Source organism: Xenia sp. Carnegie-2017, unplaced genomic scaffold, assembly GCF_021976095.1.
Source record: "Xenia sp. Carnegie-2017 unplaced genomic scaffold, XeniaSp_v1 HiC_scaffold_19, whole genome shotgun sequence".
In the NCBI taxonomy this organism is placed as follows: domain Eukaryota; kingdom Metazoa; phylum Cnidaria; class Anthozoa; order Malacalcyonacea; family Xeniidae; genus Xenia; species Xenia sp. Carnegie-2017.
Genome location: NW_025813481.1, coordinates 9,729,505 through 9,752,536, shown reverse-complemented (window position 1 = coordinate 9,752,536; position 23,032 = coordinate 9,729,505). Strand labels below are relative to the sequence as shown.

General features: G+C 35.0%; 2 protein-coding genes across 5 annotated transcripts in view; one reads left to right on the top strand and one right to left on the bottom strand.

Moving 5' to 3' along the window:
• Window positions 1-161: 161 nt before the first annotated feature.
• LOC124439580 (receptor of activated protein C kinase 1-like) lies at window positions 162-4,986 on the bottom strand. Its single transcript, XM_046989841.1, has 6 exons — window positions 4,782-4,986; window positions 3,674-3,845; window positions 2,988-3,135; window positions 2,456-2,662; window positions 1,290-1,430; window positions 162-402 (listed from the first exon to the last, which is right to left on the bottom strand). Exons 1-6 carry the CDS (start codon window positions 4,888-4,890, stop codon window positions 232-234), a joined length of 948 nt encoding a protein of 315 aa, XP_046845797.1. The 5' UTR covers window positions 4,891-4,986; the 3' UTR covers window positions 162-231.
• A 95-nt stretch (window positions 4,987-5,081) lies between these two features.
• The window catches only part of LOC124439576 (protein phosphatase 1 regulatory subunit 32-like), a 26,980-nt gene continuing 9,029 nt past the window's right edge, over window positions 5,082-23,032 (top strand). Inside the window, exons 1-14 of one of the 4 annotated variants that reach the window (XM_046989838.1) lie at window positions 5,096-5,207; window positions 5,737-5,990; window positions 10,531-10,684; window positions 10,880-10,993; window positions 11,762-11,822; window positions 12,170-12,282; window positions 12,871-12,942; window positions 13,491-13,595; window positions 13,988-14,091; window positions 14,337-14,421; window positions 14,541-14,635; window positions 14,721-14,885; window positions 16,481-16,565; window positions 16,827-16,905. In XM_046989838.1, the coding sequence (XP_046845794.1) occupies window positions 5,761-5,990; window positions 10,531-10,684; window positions 10,880-10,993; window positions 11,762-11,822; window positions 12,170-12,282; window positions 12,871-12,942; window positions 13,491-13,595; window positions 13,988-14,091; window positions 14,337-14,421; window positions 14,541-14,635; window positions 14,721-14,885; window positions 16,481-16,547 (1,365 nt within the window). In that variant the 5' untranslated portion in view covers window positions 5,096-5,207; window positions 5,737-5,760 and the 3' untranslated portion in view covers window positions 16,548-16,565; window positions 16,827-16,905. Of the gene's footprint in view, window positions 5,224-5,736; window positions 5,991-10,530; window positions 10,685-10,879; window positions 10,994-11,761; window positions 11,823-12,169; window positions 12,283-12,870; window positions 12,943-13,490; window positions 13,596-13,987; window positions 14,092-14,336; window positions 14,422-14,540; window positions 14,636-14,720; window positions 14,886-16,480; window positions 16,802-16,826; window positions 16,906-18,126; window positions 18,353-19,184; window positions 19,234-19,876; window positions 20,081-20,555; window positions 20,832-20,901; window positions 21,169-21,699; window positions 21,958-22,513; window positions 22,685-23,032 lie in introns of those variants that run through there. The other 3 variants (XM_046989837.1, XM_046989836.1, XM_046989835.1) reach the window with 3 other exon arrangements.

Here is a 23,032-nt window from a genome sequence, read left to right as displayed (position 1 = left end):
AAGGGGTTGAATTGGTCTGCATAACATTAACATTTACATTTCATTTTCTTGACGTTTATACTGTTTTGCTTTTGCATAATCGGAAGAGAAAGGTGTGAAACCTAGACTCTTGCACAAATATACGTAAACAACAGAAGAGATATGATACTTATACAGCATGATTCACAAGCAACTTTTACTTTTTTTAATTTTCAAAATTTTACACGATGAAATCGTACGTATCCATGACCATTACGCGCGCGTAACTTGCCATACTCTTATAACGTTGTCCGTGTATCCGGCAAACAATGTCTGCCCGTCGGCGGACCACGCAAGCGACATACAGTCGGGTGCAAGAATTTTACCACTCGCCCCAACAACATCCTGAGTGAGCTCATCAACCACAGATTTCCCTTCCAAATCCTAAAAAACACCGAAGTCCTGAATTTTTACTACTACCACTGAAATCAGTTCTAGTTAACTGAGTTTAGAAACGTACAGCAGGATACAATTAGACGCAAAAAATAAGAAGAAATTTCTCATAATCAGTTTGTTCTTGTAGCGCTTCGAAATGTTTGAACCTTAGCACAGACTGAAATTGGACTTTCATTAAAACTTTAAACACGCTATGACAAAAAAGCACAGTGGACGAAAAAAGAAAGGCATGAAAGTAAATGTCCTCAAATATGTGCATTAGGATGGGGCGAATAGAAAACTTTGAAAAGTCTTAAATCAAGAAAAAGTGACGTCACTGTGACGGTTGTGTGTTTATCCCCCCAAAAAACATTGATTTAAAAGGAAAAGAGATGAACCTGAACAGGAGTATATTATCCCTCTAACCTATCAAGCTGGCTGCCAACAAAAGAAATTATTAAGATTTTGTCAAGCACAACTTGTCCAAGCAAGAAAATTTGTTTCATACATATAGTAAATGTATATATGAAAAAAACGTGGACGGTTTATAACCTAAGTGCGTAAAATGGTATCTTCATACATAATATACGAATTTGTGATTATGTCTAGACCACTAAGACCCAGGCGTCGATATTGAATAATGGCCAGATTCCACAAATGGAAGTGAAATTTTTAACAAATTTTCGCGTAAAACAATTGTGCGCATGCGCGACAAGAGACATCTTGCGAAAATAATTCTAGAGAACGAAGCAAACACGACCGTTAAGACTCTAATACGAAATTTTACCACTTTCAATCCGTCAGAAATAAGTTGTACGGAACGTCATGTAAAAACCGAAAACGTTTAGCAATTCCTGAAGATCCCTATTTTAAAACCCATCGGCTGAGAAACTTACCCAGATTTTTATGGTTGATCCCGTAGCAGCACACAACCAATAACGGTTAGGGCTGAAGCACATAGCATTAATGATATTACCGCCTTCCAAGGTGTAAAGATGTTTTCCTTCGTTCAAATCCCATAACATCGCACTACCATCCTAAGAAGGAAAGCATTTAAAGTTGGGCTATTAATTATAAATATTATAAAAGATGATACGTACAATGACATAACAAATAAGCAATTATCGAGGTTTCACATTGGTTAGTAGACTTTGATATTTGTAGATAAGCACGAGTTGCTAATTTCACCTCAACTTCAAGGCTAAGCAATCCTACTAAAAAGTTATGTTCTCTTAAAACCTATGATAAGTAGTAACCCTACGCATATGAAAGAAACGCTCGAGAAACCCAAGAGCAACTCAGACAGAGTCTATTACTCATGTTAGCCTCGTAAACAAAAAAAGGTTAATGTCTCGTCACCGTTCAGACATTTTCATGCTAATAGCTGGTATTGCGTGTTGGCAAAAGTTTCTTCTTACTGCCGTGCTTCAAGTGCAGTGTTAAAGTACGTACGTAGTGTTGAGCCGATTGCCACTATTTACCAATTACAGCAATCGGCAAAACTGACGATTGCTTAATATATAAACAAAACCGCTGATGCACGTGACGTGACATCACGTAAACATGTTCTCCAACAATGAGACATTTCCCGATGATGTACGTGACTTGACATCACGTAAACATGTTCTCGAGCAATGCGACATTTCCCGATGATGTACGTGACTGGACATCACGTAAACATGTTCTCGAGCAATGCGACAATTCCCGCTATGTACGAGACTTGTCATCACGTAAACATGTTCTCGAACAATGACACATTTCCCAATGATGTAGGTGACTTGACATCACGTAAATATGTTCTCGAGCAATGCGACAATTCCCGCTGATGTACGAGACTTGACATCACGTAAACATGTTCTAAAACAATGCGACATTTCCCACTAATGTACGAGACTTGACATCACGTAAACATGTTCTCGAACAATGCGACATTTCTCGACATCAAGATATCCATAGCACAACACAACCAACACGCAAGTTAGCCATTCCCGTGTACATATTCTATTATTATAACAATTACATTATACAAATATTGTTGCAATTGCTGATGAGTTAAACTCACCTTTCCTCCCGATGCACACAGTGATCCGTCAGGTGAGACAGTTACACAATTAAGATAGCCATTGTGACCAATGTGGTTCGTTTTTAGACGACAGTTAGTCAAGTTCCAAACTTTTACAAGCTTGTCCCAGCCACACGAGACAATGATAGGGTTCTGCGTGTTTGGTGAAAAACGTACGCAGCTCACCCAATCAGTGTGTCCTTCATCCTGATAAAAAAAACAATATTGAAGTCAGTTGTACTAAAGTTGTTAAATATCTGTACAGTATGCAATTTTTGAGAGTGAAATTACGCTTGAAAATTTGAACATAGCTGAGGAAACACGCCATAACAGTTTAAAGAATAAACAAAAAAGTTTCCAAAACCGAAGCTATTTAATAAGAAAGGTTATGGGATTTTATGGATTTCTGGAGCTAACGACCATCCTTATCATCTGTTTTCAAAAACCAAATTGATGACCTCCCACTTTCACCTAATTGGTCATGAATACATCTCTATGATATGTGAACACAAGAGGAAACATAGGTTGTTACCTGAATGGTGTACTTGCAAACCCCAAGTGTATTCCATAACTTTATTGTTTTATCCCGTGAACCAGAAACAATTTGTCTGTTATCAGCAGAGAATGCCACACTGATGACATCATGTGTGTGACCAACAAATCTTCGAGTAGTCTTACATCTACAACACACGTGTATTTAAGACAATATGAATAAATCATGGTCAGTTCACATCGTCAAAGATATTATATAAATAGTACGTATGAAACAAAATTAATAACTCTGACCATTAAAGAAATCTTGTAAATTCAAGAAATAGCAATATGACAAGTGTAAGTGATAGTGCAATTTCAACTCTTGGCCATGTTAAGGTTTTCTTCGCCCCTAGGCACATAGCGAGTTTGGGGGCCCCATATCGTTTTTGCATACTAGCTGATTCTACTCTTGGTCCATATGTTCATGGGTAGTTGCAGTTGTATTTATCAATTATGATAGATTACATCTATCTAAACAGCAGTTGTTTTTGTACAGTATCATTGTTTTTTAAACTTAATCTCACAATCAAAATAAAATTTTTGGGTCCATTGGTTAATGCTGCACTGAACCCCACAGTTATCATCAAACTGCCAATTATCTATGTGTTCCTACACAAATTTCAACACTGTAATTAAGATTAAAAAATAGTAAAAATAACACATTCACTAAAATACGTAGCTTACGCATTCAAATCCCATAGTCGAAGAGTTTTATCCCATGAGCCAGAAAGAGCAAATTGTCCATCAGATGAGATGACAACGTCAGAGACAAAGTGATTATGTCCTGTGAGAGCATGTTCTGCATGCCCATAATTTGTCTCCTCTTTTGTCAAACGCCAAATAATAATGCTCTTGTCTGTAAAAGATAACAACGTATAATTTTAAAAAAATTTTCAAGTTGAAGTCTTTAAACATGTGTCATCTTTTCTAGCTGATCTAACAGCTAGTTTTGCTATTTGCAATGAATGCAGGTACTAGCTTCTGATATAACAAAATCGAAAGTCCGATTTCCTTACATGGACTGATTCTATTTGCATCAAAGTGGAGAAAAAGGGGTTTGTTTCATTGAGTGGCTAAAACTTGACTGTTTTAAGATTCTAACTATGTGCAAGTTTAAATATCACTCAGTACCACTGAATTAATACAAGAATTTAAACATCCGCCCTTTTGAAAATTGAATTTAATGAACAAATGAACAAAGAAAGGAATTACACATTATTCAAACATTATGCACAAACTTTATTTAAAATATGTGAAAAAAGTTACCTTTAATATGTCCCCAGAATGGAAATTATGTAACCCCACACCCAAGATTTAAAATTTACATGCATAAACGAGTACTTTTTTCTTAATTGGGCACTCAACATCTTGGGTGTGTAGTACAAATTTTCCAATCTGGACAGCAAGAACATGCTTGAATAAATTTTTCAGCACGACTTATTTCCACAAATTAAAAGGCTTCTTCTATGTTACAGCTTGGGAGCTCAAATGACTAACCAATCTGCTACTTATTCATTTACAATTGGGATTCTTCAAAGCCAAAGATCCCTGTTGAAGTCCAAGTCCTGAGACCATTACTACAACTACCTAATGCCACTGCTAGCTTCACTGACTGAATACAGAACTAAGGCCTGATGGCCACTTTATAATTGCAATTTTAGAACATAGGTTTGTGTGAGACGGCGAAAGAATACAATGAAGCACATCGAAAAACAAAAGTGTCGATCTAAACAGCTTCTATCTACTTCTGGGAGATTATTAAAAGTGAATTGGAGAAGCTAGATGTACTAACCCCGAGAACTCGATAAAATCATATCTGGGCGCTGCGGAGTTGTGGCAATTTGAGTTACCCAGCCATTGTGTCCTTTCAGGGTGCCACGAAGAGTCATTTGTTCAGCCATGTTGGCAAAATCTGACGGCTTGATTGAAAGGGATAAATTTATTTCACCTTATAATCGCAAAGAGTTGCGGAGAAAGAGACAGACGGGAAAAGTTTGCGGGCTGAACAACCCAAAACATTGCAAGCCTTAGAGTCGGGCTATGAGATAATTAGCATTATAATTAGCATAAATTAGGTTTCGATTGTTGCTATAACGACCTGTTTAAAGCTCCATGATGTCCTAATCAAAGATCTCAAATTCGAAAAGTCATCTAATTGCTCAAAATTGCTAAAAGCATTTCTCGATTGACGATTCGTGTGAAATAATCATTTAAAAAGGTAATAGGTTCACCCGGTAAGTCACGAACTTTAAATTGAAGTACAACATATTATATTGTGACATTGCGATGTGCAAGACTAAAGTCAATTAAGACATCAAGTTGTGTGAGACCTTTAAACTCACATGAGCCAAACTCATAACTTGTAGTCTACTACCTGCAATTTTCAATACTAATACTTGTGTCATAAGCCATAATAGTTCATTCAGAAAAAAATCTATCTGTACTTTCTGTTCTATGATGAAAAGATTTGAAAGGATTAAGGAGACCTTGTCAAATCACAGAATAGGAAATGAAATGATTGAACAGAAATTGAGGTGGCTAATAGCTGTACAGTAAGACAGTTACATTACACATTGGTAAAGACTTGACTTTTTTAAATTTAAGATAGTGATTTGCAAGATAAGCAAATTTGAAGTCTAAAGTTCACCCCACATGCACTAAAATTCACTTTGTCAGTTTCAAAATTTTTGATTGAACAACTACTGTGTACTTGTAAGAAAAAAAGTGTAAGCAACGTTTTTATTTAGCTTGAGGATCAATTAAAAGGCAACATGACAACCAAATGCCATTCCTTTGGCCCACCAACAAAACACGTGCTGCAAAGCCATGGTGCTGACTGTGATTTACACAAATTTTACATCACTGAATATTCCACCAATTATGCACTAGAAGATTATGTCCCTTCTTGTGGTAAACATTATGGTACTGGTTATAAATCCAACTTTCGACCTGGTGCTTATTACAATAGATGCTTGGATGAATTAGATAATCCCACAATCGGGTAAAAGAATTTTTTTGTGTTTTCTATCAGTCTTTTTTCACTTTATCCACCGTCCTGTGTTACCTCTGTATGTTTCATACTATTGTATTTGCTTTGGTTGTTTCTATGTATACTCTACTAAAGTGTGCGTCCCTTGTTTCAACTGGTTCATGTGATCAGATGTTTCCAAGGGCTTTTTCTAACAAATGAATCTTCTCAGCTACTATAATAAGTTGTTATATTGAAATATCATCAACTTTGTGTTTTTCACAAACCAGGATAGCATGTAATGCAGTCACTTGTTAGATTCATGTTCCTCTATTCATTCACTTGAAAGGGTTTACTCTTAAAAGAAAGTGACTTAAAGTGGGATAAAAGAACAGTGTTTCCCATATCTCACATCGTACTTTCTGAAGAGCATTTTGAGACTTTCAAAATATGTCAAAGGAAAAACTGATGTGTGTGAATTCTATCAATGGTGGAGTTTTGGCTTAGCGGTTTTTACTATCACCTTAGAAATTTCCTGCTGTAGAACTCGAAAAGGAAACTAACCTTACACTAATAATGTACATGCTCATATTCGCACCGCTGTCATTTAAAGACCTCGTCTGGGAAAATCTAGTGCGGTGCTTAACACTTAACTCCCCAAGTCTTTTTTGGTCCTTTGAGTTTTTTGAGGGTCTCCTTGATGTTACCATAGAACAACCCTGGGAGAAAAGGTGTTATTCGGAAGAAACATAGAGTCAAAAATAAGCGTGAAATATATTAATTTCGGCTATTGCGGAGTTGTCTTGACGCACTTTAACAACCCACAATCATGTCCTGATTTGGCTATTAGGCCGTATTCTCTGTGCCTGTAGCCGATTTTCGTTCAGTTTCATTCATTTCTAAATGAAGTTTTTTCGACAATCCGCCGTTAAGGCAAGCTTCGAAGAGGAAGCTTTCGATGGCGCTTGACAGTGTTTTGAGCAAGAATTTTAAACTTTTCAAACTGTACTAAAAAGAAAACATGCACTTACACCCATTTAAGACATTTTAGACTATTTCTGCTCTAGGAAGAAAATTTTTTTGGAAAATCTGGAACGTGTTGTCTCCCATTTTACGGCAACGCCTTCCGGGGTAAAGCGAACACTTGTGTTAGTTCTGAACACTATAATTCTGAAATTCTTCGAGCCATTGATTTTTTTATGTTTATTTAAGCTGAAAAAGACGCCTCAAAACTTGGCAGACAACAAACTATGGAATGTTACCCCGAAAGAGAATTGTTCTAGTTCCACATTATATGAATTGTAAAACCTTACAAATTGCCAACTATAGCATGTTCTGCCTGGCGTTTATGTCTTTTATGTACTTAAAACACGAGAGAAACTTTTAATATTTAAGTATGGTATACGGATTAACAGTAAAATATGAAATATCGATCCCAGCTTTTTAATCTACATTGAGTCAATCTATTCGCGTTGTAATTGATATCTAGCACTAGAATCATCATCATCGTCATTTCAAAGGTGCATTCAAGCAATTAATAGAGGAGCACAAATAGCTCCATTTGAAATTAGCCCTTTTGCATGGTCGAGCGTTCATTCTTACAACACTTACTCCCAGGATAAGGATTCAAAGGTTGAGGAGCCAGTAGAATGCCATTTAAGTTATAGCGGTCCTCTATAATCAAACTGCCAACCATGACCAATCGGTGAGAGAAGGTCTATTTGTCCATATCGACAATACATTGTATGTGTAAGTTGGACTTGGCTATTTCATGTTGCAGGCAATACATCATCAAAATATTAGCACAGCATGAAAAGAGCATATCTTGAGTCATCTACTCTTGTTTGAATCTAGATGTTAAGTGTAATTATAAGAATTTATGCTCGACCATGTGTTTGCATAAAGATTGACTAAAAATTATCCTATTTGTATTTTGCTATGATTGCCAGAGTACAGTATGTGAAGATGATGACGATGAAAAGGGTTGTAAAAACATGATGACGATATATTTAGTGGATTTGATCTTTGATCTTCATCTTGGATATGATGAAAATCTTAATTTTGGGAAACTAGATGTTACCTAAAGCTCTAGTGGAATGGCGCCACCGCTGAGTTCAATATTGTATACTTGACAGTTTATATCTACTCCCAGTGGCATGTTGGCAGAGGGGCAGTTTGCCATTGCTCCCCTACCTATTGTTCTTTTGAAGATTAAAAAGGGAATACGGGACGTGGAATTTTTTTGTAATGGGTTAATAAAACCTATTTGAAATGACACATATAATTTCATCTGCCAAAGTCATCGAAATCACGTTTTATGTCTTCTTAATTTAAAAACATTCTAAGGAAGCATTCCTTCGGACCCCCTTGGTATAACTCGAACCTATTTAGCGTGGTTCTAATATACTTCTCAGAACCTCACTGCCTAATTTATACTAAATGGCTAAGAGTTGGGCCATATACCTCAAAGTATATTTAAATTTGTTATACAGTATATTCAGTAAATTAACATTAGGTTGGTATTAATATATGGTTTCCAATGTGTCCTGTGTTTTATATTTATAAAGGAGATAACGCCAGAACATGCTATAGTTGGCTATTTGTAAGGTTTTACAAATGATATAAAGTGGAATTAGAACAATTCTTTTTGGGGGTAATATTATTTTTTTAATTGGGTAACATAGTTTGTTGTCTGCCAAGTTTTGCGTCTTTTTCAGCTTAAATAAACATAAAAAAATCAATGGCTCGAAGAATTTCAGAATTATAGTGTTCAGAACTAACACAAGTGTCCGCTTTTCCCCGGAAGGCGTTGCCGTAAAATGGGAGACAACACGTTCCAGATTTTCCAAAAAAATTTTCTTCCTAGAGCAGAAATAGTGTAAAATATCTTAAATGGGTGTAAGTGCATGTTTTCTTTTTAGTCCTGTTTGAACACTTTAAAGTTCTTGCTCAAAACACTGTCAAGCGCCATGGAAAGCTTCCTCATTGAAGCTTGCCTGAACAGTGGATTGTCGCTAAACTTCATTTAGAAATGAGTGTAAAACTGCAGAATCTGCATTTATGTCGTATCCTACATCAAGTATCCCTGAAACTACGTAATCAAAATGGCGTTGATCGATTGTAAAAGACATCAAATTATTGAAATTTTAATGGTGAAATACTCAAAAACTGCTCTTCTTTGAAGGTGGAAACAAGTGAATTATCACTTTCTATGATATATTCTACTTATCTATCGTGTTAAAATGTAGTAGCCGATGGGGTGCAACGAAAGTCGTTTTCTAAGCGACTTTTTGTGCCACAGAATACGGCCGATATTTGTAGATAGCGATTAATACGACGAGAATATGGATGCTCTGCTATTTGAGTTTAAAAAAGGCTGTAAAGTACCTTTTTTTTATATATCTGCAGCTAAGTGACATTGGGCTCGTTGACACTTTGTTTAAATGCTTTTACATGGTAGCTCTCTTCGTCAAGGTGTAATAATCGTACTCAAAATCGGATAGTCTAATAAGGGCTGCAGTCCTGCAGTGCTAAAACGCGCATCTACAATTCCATGTCGATAGGGTTTAATTAATGAGAAAACTTGGAGTTAATAAAATACTTTGAGAATTTTTCGACTGTGATTGGTTGATTGCAGCGCAGTTTATCTGTAATTGCACTGTTTATATACTTTAACATGATTGGCTGAAAACAGTGAAAGCCTACGTAACTTCTTTTCAATTCAGAAAATAATATGGCGGCAGTGGTAAGTAAACCAAGTAAACAAAGATTTCCGCAATTATAATTGTTTCAAATTCCAAAATTGCAAAAGAACGTAAAGATAAAAACAAAACAGCAAGTACTGTTTTGGGGGTGAATGTTTTTAAGTGTTAAGCCGTGTAACGAGGCTTCTTTGAAGCGATATAGTGTAACGAAGCAAGACATAGTTAGACGGGCGCTGTCAAGAAATATTTCAAAGTATATAATTATTTAGTAATAGTATAGTTTCTCATGCAATTACAGCTAAACATGTATACGTAATCTATACTTACACATTAAAGTGACACGTTCTGTAGTATGTTTTAGCCTGTAGTACGTAGTAAATGTAGCGATAACAACTATTCATATACTCTAATGCTTCTGTTATTCCAAAACATTAATTTCATTGTATTAGTGCCATTGTTGTTGCACATTTAAAGTCCATACAATGCAAAGCTGGGGGGGTGGTCGGTACTTTTGTCTACCATAAAATGAATTGGTTTCAAGCGAAATCACTGCTACCTCCATTTGAAAATCCGGCGTACAGGCTGGTCCATGTTTTAGAAGTCCTGCTGAAGTTTGTAGTGATTGATGTTTCCATCTGCTTGACGGTAGTCAACATTTTTTGTACTTTTTGACGTAAGGGATAACCTAATGTCATGAGAAAGATGTTTAGACATCGTTCATATCTTAACATATCAGGCTTGCACTCCTTCAAAGGACCTCATTCAACTTTAAAAAATTCAAGACAATTAAGATTTTTGACTTTTAATTTAGCTTTAAAGATAAATTTTACCATTGTTTTCAAGTTTTTGTGAAGAAATGTTTTTGATAGGCGTCTCGTGGCAGATAACTATTCATCAGTGACGAAGAAACACTTTCTTCCCGTGTGTGGTTCAGATGGTCGTGATCCGTTTACGCGAGATATGGTAATGCGTTCATCCGGATTTATTAAAGATATTCCCACTACTATTCTTAGATCAAAAGAGGTGAGATGTTTTAAACAGTTACTTTTTGCACATTGCATTTACCTGTTGTACTTAGTCCTCTCGACGAAAGTAACTTAAAACATACTTGGCCAGGTTCACTTTGATATCAAATTTATTGATTTGTTTTTTACATTTAAATAATTCGTCAGTGAAACTATTTGTAAACATACAGTTTACTGTAATACGTTTAAACAGGTCTCGAGTGCTTTTATAAACAAAGCAAAATACGGCATTGTGTATCCTAAAGAGAAACCATTGCTGCAAAAAATCCAAGCTAAAGACCCAATATCCATGGAAAACTCTGGTCATGTAAGGAAACGTAGCTTTAAAGCTTTGTGCGTGTTATCCTTGAATATGTGTACTTTATGTAATTAATTTAAGTTAAAACGAGTTAATTAGAAACTTTAATTTTTTTAAAGATATAAGGGGCATGTTCATGTTGCGCTGGATTTAACGGAGGGGTGCGCTGGTAGGCGCCACTTCTAGCGTTGGCTAAAAGGGGTGCAGGGGGGGAATGAATTTCCCAGCGAAGTATTAATACAACAATAAACCTCAATAAACCTCACACACCACCACCACCACGCCATTCATCAATTTTTGAAGTCCTTCGACTAGCGACAACGACTTGACCCTAATTATTGCGATTCGTCATAATATGAATTGAAATGCGAAACGGCTTCCGAAGCGTTTTCACAGCTTTGTTTTTGTTATTTATGAAGTCTCTTGTCGAGCAAATTTCCAGGAAGCTTCTTCCCAAGCTCATCATAAAGTATATAAACATAAAAAATGATGAAACTTCTTCATGCATATTGAGAATAAAAATAATTTTGTTTAAGTGTGATAACAGTTCACAGAGTCCTGGAAAGCCTTGGGTATCTGGGTGCGCAGAACACGTAATTTTTAGAGTACACTTGCATGATGTACTAGAACTGCAGAAATTCATCAAACGTCCGTTGTCTCTTCAAAAGAATTCTTCCATAAAATAAATACGTCCGCTATTTACGACTCGTTTATAAATGAATCGTGTAGCTATATATTTGTCGCTAGACAAATTTTCATCGTTTTTTCATGTTTAAGGGACCTTTGTATATGGAAACGGAATCACAAGCAAAATACTCTTTGTTGCCATTTGTGCACGGTAAGTTGTTTCTTTCCCCGATAGCCCAACAGTATATTGCGACGAAAATTTTCTTTTATTGCTTTTCTGCTCATTCTCCAGAACTATTTGTAATAAGAATAACTTTTGCTTGGATGACGAACATTTTTTTGGAAATCATGCAATAGTATGTGAAAGTGCCAGCTTTAGTTCTTCAAGTTTTACGTACATGTTCAGGGATGAAGAATTTATAGTTTAACAACTTTTGATTTGGAAGTCGGTGTATGAAATTTAAATTTCTGCTTCTCTCGAAGCTCCTTGCAAAGTGCTATTCATATTTTTGCGACGTTTTTTTGCTATCGTGTTAACACCATGAAAATTTATTTCAGTGGATTCTTCAAAAAAGACGTTTGGTCACAAAGAAGGATCGGGGTTCACGCATGCATGCAATGATGAACCAATCACATACCGACCTAGCAATTGTCATGATGTTTTCGATCAAGTAAGTTGGTTTGTGTTGTATTTTCAGCAGTGCGCTGTTGAATTTCATGGATATACTAAGAGGGCTAAAATGAACAACTTACAACCTTAGGATTGTGCACAAATGAATGATCATACCCAATGAATGATCTTACTACAATTACCTAATATTATGAGACTTTATTTTTTGACTATATATTTTTAATACAATTATGACAAAGTCTAGCAACTAATGAAGTAGGAAATCGTTTTGAAAACAACGGACCAAACTGTAAATCTTTGGAAAGAAGCATAGATATAATAAATTCTGTGATATGCTTTGCATGTCTTCGTAATTCTGTAGAAATCAATGGTTACGATTCCTGAATGGTGCTATGCATGGATGCCGTCTTAAAAACCAAACACAACGAGAGCTTATTTGAGTATTTATGATTAAGAAAGATGATTGCATGAGCAAATTAAGTCTTTGAAACAAGTTTTAATGACATTTTAAGAAACCAATTTCATAGAATAATATACGAGTATGAGACATGAGACAGCATAACGCTTATCTATTCATCTATAATCACTTGTATAATTTTTCTCACTACCAGAATGTAATTTCTTATAGATAGTCACCTTGCCAAGATCAACTGCTCAAAGCGTGATGAAGTCGTCATTTCAGCCAAGGGTTACTACAGACGTATGTTGATGATGTTTTTTAGATTTGGTTGTGGTGAGAACTGCTTTGAATAGCATATTTGCCATGGTAAATGAAGACTTGGTAGTTCTAAAAAGAACTTTTTAAGAGCAGGATAATTTTTCATGGCTTCAACATTTCCTTTTAGAACTACCAAAGACGTTATCATGAGCTGTGTTTGCATAAGCCTGTGCAAACACTGTAAACATCTTTTATTTCTTAACTTTTTATATGCAATCTAACACTAAAATTGCGGGCTGTGTAAATCATTTTCCTGTATTAAAAGCGCGTATATTTGGTTTTGGAAAATCCATCAACGAAACATAACATACGATTTTGAACAAGTATTATTTGCCTTTTAGCAACGTCACTGATTATTTCGTTTTTGCGTTACTTTGAAGCCTTTGAAAGCTCGCGAAAGGCCAAATGACTTTTGTGGAGCCAACTTTGTTTAAGTATCACACATTAGTTGAATAAACAAATAGTCAATAACGTCCTTAACCATAGGTTAATAATTATTTGCGACTGGAAAAATCGTCAATTGCATGTAGGGCTACGAGAAGTTGCCATCGTTACCAGGAAGAGCAGAACGTTATACAGGTTTCACCCGAGAAGCTATGGGAAAGCCAAAATTCTGTTTTCCAAACAGGCAAAAGGTCAGTGTAAATGTAACATTTATGATTATTGCCCAGCCATAGGCAGAATGTGCACTTAGTAGACCTCGAACTTCTTAAAATACCTTTTTTATGGAACGCCTTGAGAAAAACTCCTTTCAACAATAATATGACTGTTTTTCATTCGACATACGAATTTTTTTAGCTTTGCTTTTCTTGTCGCATAAGTCGACTGTTAAACAGTTTTCTGGTCTTGTTTTTCTAAAGAAAACCTGTTGTTTTGGAACATTAATCATTATTTTCTTATTCCATTAGCCACTAGTAATATTATCTCTAGGATACTTCAGCTAATTCTACTCAATCCTCTTGTTTTGCTTTCCTTCTTTTCTTTTTCAAGTTTAAGATAATATTTTCATATTTCTTTTAATTCTTAGATTTTTACTGAACTTAACGACCTTCCGTTATTAACGCAAAACCGAATCAAGGCCCAAGATCCTACGGAGTATATAAATTTGACTAATCCAGACAACAGATCCAGGTAATTAAGTTAAAATTTAAATGGATTGTTTTGTAGAAACTTTGATGAAATTGAAATACTACAGGCATTTTTTTTTTTTGTAATTTAAAACAGCTTTAAGTTTACTTTGAGGTTTATAATTTCCATTCAATGTGATATTTATGAAAAAATGGTTGTGTTATCGTCTTTATGCTGTTTCGATTGCTGAACATTATGTCGTCTCTGTTTCTGTTTGTATTACAATTATTTTTTACAATTATTTTCAGTCTTTCCAGCAAAATTTTTGCCGGTGATCAACAAAAGCAACCAAATTTAGCTCAACAACTTCAAAAGAGCTATATAGGAAATAAGGTATCGTTTAAGAAAGGCGACGTTCTTATACTCTTACAAAGAAACTTGTTTATTGAAGGCAATGAAAATCACTATGCCATAAACACATCATAATTGGTCATATGTGTTATGTTCACTAGGAACCTACAGGCTTTACGGAGAACAATTGTCAACATTTTGAAACTTTCGAGACACCTGCTATTTTGAGCCGTTTTAACACACATTACACATCACAGTAAGTGTAATAAATATGAATTGACACTTTGTAATGTAAAGTGCGTGCGATGCTAAAAGTGCTTAACGCGTTATCTATTCTAAAGTTTTCAGGACAGGAATCCTAAAAACGATGCCAGGCAGGGTCGAATTATTGGTCACGTAATGCCATTGTTACCCAATGGCTTCACCAAATCGAGTAAAGTTGAGAAGTTGGGTCAATCATTTAGCTTATCTAGACAGTTACATAACTGTAATTCCTATGTGGCAAGGTAAACTCGTTTCTATTTTATACACAAAAAATTTCCTCAATTCTGGCTAATTTATACAACAGATCAATTTTTAATAAATACCAGTGCCAAAAATAATAAGTATACCATGCAGTGCCAAATGAAGGAAATATTTCTAAACGTGCTCATGATTGGTTACTCAAATAGTGAACCAATCATAAGAGCCAATCAAATACCTCATTTCGCGCATATGGTAAATTTAAATTATTGTAAACAAAAGCAGCAGCAATAGCCAGCGTAAGTTTTAAATAAGTATGTTTTCTGTGATCACCAAATATACAATTTCACCCTTTAATACACTTTCAAAAATGCAAAGACTGTATAAAGTGCCTTTTTTGGCTGTGCGTGTGGAAGTAATGGTGTGTAAAAAAATATCTGACAAAATTGAAAGCTACCAGCTGGTCGATTTTAACAATTTGCTGAATTTTTTTTAAACTGAAGTTAGATATTAACGTAACTGAGAAGTTTTTGAAAGCGGTAATTGCACTGTAGAAAAGTGTAACTGCACTATAAATACTGTAATCTGATTGGCTGAAAAGCAGTGAAAGCTTCTTTTAACTTAAAAAAAATAGTGGCAGTTGTAAGTAAACAGAGATCGTTTGAAATTCAAGAATTACAAATGAATGCAAATTATAAAAACAAAACAGCAATCATACTGTTTTTTTGGTGATTGTATTTAACTCGTGAGTTTTTAAAGACGGCAAATAGCACTCGTCATTCAAACTCATGCTATTTCGCTCCAGTCTCTACGAAATTGCACTCGAAACTATACTATTACCTATAAAAACATGTGTGCATTTACAGTGGTTAAGTAAAGCGTCATATGTTGTCCTATGATAAAAATGTGCAGCTTGTATTGAAAATTGTGTGTGTGTCTTGTGTTTAATATGAGATATGTACATTCAAATTTTGAGAGCTTTATCTAATTTATTGATTAATTGTTTTGTTAAAGTCAAAGCATTTATCTGAGTCTACATTATGAGCATATTAGCAGTATCCAAATCTTCAAATTCTAGCAAAAAAATATTTTGCTTAACTATTGTTCTATTTTTAGTTTTATTATTATAAATGTATTATTATAAATCTGTAATAAATTTAAATTAAAATTTAATTACTTTCCCCTCTCCTTTATCTCATATGTTGAGTTAAAGATGGATATTTAATTCGGAGAATGTTTCCTTTTCTACTTCGTACATCGTATGCTTGTTCAGTTACTATACAATTATGCACTGCTATTGTAGCAAGTCCATTTTACATATTTTCAAGCTCTAACAAGTTCCTATATCCACCGCACGAAAAGTGATTCGAACGCAGTCGGACTAGTTTATACCTATATGACTTTTTTAAAAGAAATTCTGTTTATCACGCCAGGTTAAAAAAATTTTGCGTTGCTTGGCAGACGTAACTTAATGGGAATATAGCTATTTTACCTGTAGGATTATTACAAGCTGGTTTGTTAGAATAGCAATATTGTACAACACTATGTGTTTTTCTTGTTCTGTGTAATGCAACGGTAAAAATGTAGCTAATTGAAAACACTTTCCTTTATGTTACTAACAAATTTTTTCTTTCTCAAGGAGCATTAAATCACGCGATCCGCTGTTCGACGACCGCACATACGAGTCGAAGCTTCGCAAAACGTGAATCAGCTATTATTAAAATGTTAGTATGAATGACAATAAAAAGAAGTTTGCTTTAACATTTGTTTCAGGAAAATATGTCTAAAAAAGTATTTTGATAAATTTCTAAAGTGTAATCGATATTCGACTGTGCAACACGATAATGTTATGATTATGTATATTTTGTTTGTATGATGTTTAAGTTCAAATGATTGTATGATGTTTAACCATTATTGTTTTAAGTGATACTTGGTTAAAGCAAATTTCCTTTACGATTTTCATGATGCTATGTTTTTCCTTATAGTCCCACTAATTCTTCAGAATTTTGGTAGGATTTCAATAGTGTTTACATTTTTTACAATAGCAAAATATTACTTTTGAGGTATGTCTTCCAATGTTTAACTTCCTATGTCTCGTAATTCTCTCATCTACAGAGTGTATGAAAAATTAGACAAGTTTGAAATGCTCGGTGGACTATGAACTTGTCGTTAAAAATCTCGTAGATTTGCGCAGATATTTTAGCATCCTTAGATAAATCTAACACTACAAATAAAGAGAAAGTTTGGCCTCGAAAAACAAGAAAGCGGCTTACAAAAGCGAATTGATGCGCACGTAACAGTCGCTTGAACGCCAGAAACACACATGTAACGACCATCGCGACTTTTACCGTGGCGTCTATTGAACATGGCGGAGATTTCTGTTTATTACAGACACAGACATCACTTAAACTTTTTATTTTGTCCTATATTATAGCTACTAATATATGAATATTTACTCAGTAGAAACTACTATGTGGACAAAACAGAACAAGCCAGTTAAAACACACCAATATGATCATAGCCCATTACGCGTATATCGTGGACAATCTTATTCCGTGCATTTAGGTTGTGCATTAGGGTTCCAGTTTGTAGCTCCTATTGTCCCTATTTAATAAGTCATATAAAAACTGAAAGATTCCAGTGTGAATTCACTATATATTGCCCTCGTTTTCCAAGGTATAACCTATAAATTTCGTATGATGCTTATGACAGGGAATATGATATGCATTTAGGAAGCTAAAATGTATCTATTGGCCAATCAGTGTAAAGCGACTAAAGCGACCTATGTAAAAAGTTCAACATGTTACAATTTCAAAGCGACTCGCTGACGCGACTGCGCGACTAGCTTAGTAGCCACGCAAAGCGGTAGTTATAGACGCGAGACTAAAGCAACTGCCTAGTGTGTTTCAGCCTTAAGAAAAGTTTATTGTTTTAACTCACCCTTTTACTGTTTTGACTTTTGTCTCTTTCATAAAAAGCGATGTATACTTGCTTTGTGATGTCTTTCCTCTGTCACTACATGCATGTTGTGCATTCTAGTTGCATATTTTTAATAAAATATTGTGACACATAAACCAGTAAGTAGTGTGTCATTGGTCCATTATTTGACGACGCAATGACGCAATTATCCATAACAATGAAATTTAATCTTGATTCAAAGACGCTAAGGATGATGGCGAAGCCAGCGCACCATTCAGCAAATGCGAAAATATTTCATTCGCTCCATTTGCTGGTAACTATTGCATGCCTTGCTGTTATTTGTTTCAATTTATATTCGTTGAGCAGGATGCAATTTGCACTGGAAAGTCTCAAGCAAACGTGTGTGACGTGCAATTTACGGAAATGTGAAAATGAAAGTAGCTCACCAAGTGTTCCATGTACCCAGAATAAAGAAGATTTTAATGAAAAGCAAAATGAGGAACGAAAGAAAAGAGCCACTGTACTCTCAACTCAAACGTGCGAGCAAAGGATTCGTTATTTAATTGAAATACTCAAGGAGTCGAATCGACTTGTAAGCTAGCTATAATCGAGTTATTTTGTTTGAGTTTATATTTACCATTAATTTTTTGAACAAATTCATCTTCATTATTTTACATACGCTTGATCCTTTCAATTATTCGAGCCAATCAGGTTGTTCATAATTGCTTTCTTTAATGGCTGTGAAGGTCGGAATAATCACTGGCTGTTATACTTTGTGAATGACGCACTTGTCGACCTTCATGTAATACGATTGTAAATTGGCGATGGGTGGCCAGAACGGTAGAAGGCTGTAATTGGACAAAGAGCGACCAGTGAACTCAACAAAAATTTTGATAAACGTTAAATGTGAATTAACTGCTTCATTTCACACTGTAAATATCCCCAGAAATTTTCCCCGATCTACTAACTTTTTAGCAAATTCTTCTATAGCCTTGGCCTAGCACATACTCCATGGTTTTTACGAGTTTGAAAAATTCTGTTAAATTGTATAAAATTTTAATAGCCTGTGCAACAAAGTCCCTATTTCGACTCAGGGTAATTGAATTGTTTTTCCGAAGGTTTGTTTTCGCAGACTTAGACAATTCTCTCAAAGGTAAAATAATCTTTCATTTTCAAAAAACTTAATGCCAGCTAGAGAACGTTAAAGTATTTAAAATCTCTAAACTTTTCAGCTTATTTTGTGCTTGTCTTATTTTCGGGAACTTTTCAAGAGCATACCTTTTCATGTACCCTCAGTATGCATGCTATTTCTTTTATTTCATCGGTAATCTTAAATTGTAAGAGCCTGCTGCCTTAACCCAGGTTTTTAACTTTTTCAACCTGCAACATGACAAGTTCATAATATGCTAATTATTATTTTGCAGAAAAACAAGACTAACGGTACGTTTTCTGAAAGTGTCGCGTGTTTGCCAGGTAAGCATTATCAGCTTTCAGCATACTGAAAGCGGTTTACAAAGTAGGTTGCAATTATAGGTGTTTAAAATAACTTTTTACCAAAATTTAACTTCTATCAGTTGCTGCACCAGTGCTCTCACCTTTATAGAATTATCTTTAAAAATAGGATTTTCTAAAGGTTTTAAGGATATTTTTAAGAATGTTTTTATACTTTAAATTAATATACACTTAATAATATTTAATTTTTCTTTACAAATACAACGTTGACAAACTTCAAAACGGCAAAAAAAGGAAGAAATCCATGAAAAAACACTTTTTGAGCCTGTGTGATCACACCTTGTAGTAATTTTTATAAATTTAAGAAATTTTATGGAAATTTGAGGAATTTTTAAGCATTTTCTAAGGAACAACGAAATTTGGTTGTAAAGAGCACTGTGCTGCACATAAGATGTTCAACTTGTTTCTACTATGAAAGTGTTCCATTAATTATACTTCTGAAAGTAGCTATATTTTTTTAAGAAAATGTGAAAAGTGACGACAGCAACAAAACTCATCGTAACTTAAATTCGATAAATTCACCGTAATTTATATAATTTGTTATTTTATAGCTTAATAAAATTTTGCGGCTAACCTTCAAAGCCACAAAAAACTGTTCTTGTAGGGTCACCTGGAGTGAAAGGGTCTAAAGGAGAACAAGGATATCGCGGTTATCCTGGAAAACGCGGAGAAGGAGGTTGTGATTGCAAGAAAGCTGTAGTGGGCCCACCTGGACCACCGGGATCACCTGGACCAGATGGTCCACCAGGACCACCAGGTCCTCGAGGAATGAAGGGTGAACAAGGGGATGTTATGAAATCAAAAGAAGGTAATTATTTCTAGTAAAGCATTATAAATTTAAAGAATAAAAAACATTTTCCATTTTTTAATACATTAGTAGAAACACGCGGTAGAGTTTGGGAGAAACGAGAAATTGCGTGGCAAGCAAGGGCACGCGAATTGCGAGTATTTTCGAGCAATTTCGAATTTCTTGCATACTGTCACAAGTGTTTCTGTAACTCAATAGAAGCAAGTGAAATGCTTTCTATTTCCTTTACAAAATAGCCTATTAAGAACATTGTTGAAGAAATAATTTATTAATTGTAATTACGTATTTTTTCTATTTTTGTCCAATCATAGCTACTTTTGTCCTAAATTTCGAAAAAATTTTAACAGTATTTACCGTTAATTTACAATGTTCACACTATGCATGAAATATACCTTGCAATTTTAAGAATACGTTTCATTTAAATCTTAGTATTCGTTGTTTGGTAAGTTCTAGCTGTTTTACTTGTTACATGTAGCACCACCAGAAATAATATCCCACTCTCCTAAGACTATGTACGTCAAGGAAGGAGATAACGTTACTATATATTGTACGGCCCTTGGATATCCGTTACCGTCCGTATCGTGGTTAAAACATGGAAAACCTACACATAGCTCAAATTCATTTCCTAAGCGTGGCAAGGGAGCGAAAATTGAATATGCCAGCATAAGATACGAAAATGAAGGACTGTACACCTGTGTTGCGTCCAGTTCTATCGGATTGATGACATTTGATATTCGTGTGATCTTTAAAGGTAAACTGTAGCTTAAAAAATATTTGTGCTTCAATACATTTTACTTTTATCGTTGTTTCTTCAAACATAGTACCACCACGTCGCCTAAGCTCGTTGCATACGATAGCCTACCTATATAGGTCAGTGACTTTGTACTGCCCCGTCGACTCGTATCCACCTGCAAAGATTCGCTGGATGAAACCAGGTTTGATTCTTCCAAATGACGACATTACTATTGAAAACAATACTTTAGTAATCGGAGTTGTCAGAAGAACGCACGAAGGCATATATTTATGTGAGGCGAAAAACACGTTTGGGTCAACATTCACAGCCCTTTCGGTGAAAGTAAAACACGAAGGTAAATCTTATTGCAATAGTTTTTGTATTTTTTAATTAATAAGGCGGCAAAAAGCACAATCGTCAATTAAAAATATGTCAAAACAAGGGTAAAAAACAATTATATCAAGCTTTTTGAAATCCAAATCTGTAAACTATCAACTCTGCAAATGTAATGCAACGCAGAAAAAACAGAATTTAGTCGTATTAATATGGTCAGCTTTGCAACCATTCAATATACAGGGATGCATCACTCGCAATCATAATAGATAGTAGATTGGCTTCTAGGGGCAAAGCACTTTGTAGAAAATTTTGCGAAAAAACTATGATATGTGAAGCGGAGAAAATATTCTCTTGCTTGTGTGCCGAGTTTTTGCTGTTCAAATCAAGTACAGGTTTGTTCTCGAAGTTGCCCATCTGCTGAGACAAACCGAAAATCGACTTAATTTTTTGAATTATCAACACAGAAACAATGGAAATTATATATGTTTAATTTTTACATAAGAAAAAAATCAAATTGTTCCAAAACTTCTTGTCCTTACATCTCTTTCAGTTTGGCCAGGTTTTAGCGACATGCCACCGTATTCGAGGGGAGTATTTAAAAATCAAAAAGTTATGATCAATTGTGCTGCATATGGTGACCCCACGCCGCTTGTCGTCTGGATGAAAGACAATGGACTCAATGCATCACTTACCAAGAAATATCAGGCAAAATTGATCATACATGACTTTCTACCATCTGACGAAGGCAGTTATACATGCAACGTAGAGACGTCTCTCGGGCGTAAACTTAGTGCTGTTATTAAACTATGTGAGTCTACATTAAAACTAGGGAAAATGACGGAGTACTATAATTATAGGGCGTATAAGCTAAGATAAAGTTGTGAGCCTTTAAGTGATATCTTTCCCAGGCCCACCCCGAATAAATTCATTCTGTTTCTTGAAGACGTTTGCATTTCTCACGCTCCTTCGCCTTTGCATTTCTCGGTTTCTCACTTCTGTTTGCAACTCATATATTGTAAACAACAGGGAATAGATTTAAAGTTCAAACTGGAAAAACCACTTTACTTCTTGAGTCTTGAGCATCGTAAAATTGAGCAGTAGAAGATTGTACCGTTTTCAACAGCATAAATAGTCGAAATTAAGAGCATTTGGCTAGTCTGGAATGGCAAAAAAAGTAAAAACTAGTTAAAAACTAATTATGTCTATATACAGCAGGCTTCTTTAATTAATCAATCAATGAGGCATTAAATTTTTTGAACAATTTATTATCAACCAAACCTTAAACATACCTTAACGTGCGGTCCAGTACGGAGACTGTGGTAATGTGTCTTTCGATATTTTATCAAGATTTGTCTTGTTTTTAGATATTGTCAAATGTCCACCACTTTCACCTCCCAAAAATGGTGAAATGATTAGTTTGATTGAAGTCAAGAACGATATCATGGTATTTTCATGTAATCAAGGTACGCAGTTGGTAGGCTCAGAAATTCGTGTATGCCAGCGCAACGCAACTTGGACTGGAACGACCACTTATTGTAAGTTTATTTTGACATAGCTTCAGGGGCCGATTGCACAAAACTTGGATACAGCGTTGTCCATTGGATAGCAAATTTTTTAAAGTTATAAAATTACAATTATATTTTCCTTACCACAAAAATTTTTGTAATCTTAGAAGAGGTATTTTATTTTAGTGATTGCTCATTTCAAACCCCATATTTTTCCTTTTTAAGAGGTTTTTTAACCGTTTAAAATAATTGCTATCCAATGGATAACGCTATCCAAGCTTCGTGCAACCGGCCCCTGCACTATGGGCAAACGAAATGCATACTATTCTTGAGATTTTCGTATAGCTGTATTTCAGCTATATATTTTGGAAAGGAATT

Excerpts from the sequence above, each read along its gene's own strand:
- LOC124439580 (XM_046989841.1), bottom strand. The coding sequence starts at position 4,890 with ATGGCTGAACAAATGACTCTTCGTGGCACCCTGAAAGGACACAATGGC. Across the intron at positions 1,431-2,455 it reads TGTGTGCATCGGGAGGAAAG|GATGGTAGTGCGATGTTATG; the intron begins GTGAGTTTAACT and ends TTTCCTTCTTAG. Across the intron at positions 403-1,289 it reads GATCAACCATAAAAATCTGG|GATTTGGAAGGGAAATCTGT; the intron begins GTAAGTTTCTCA and ends GGTGTTTTTTAG.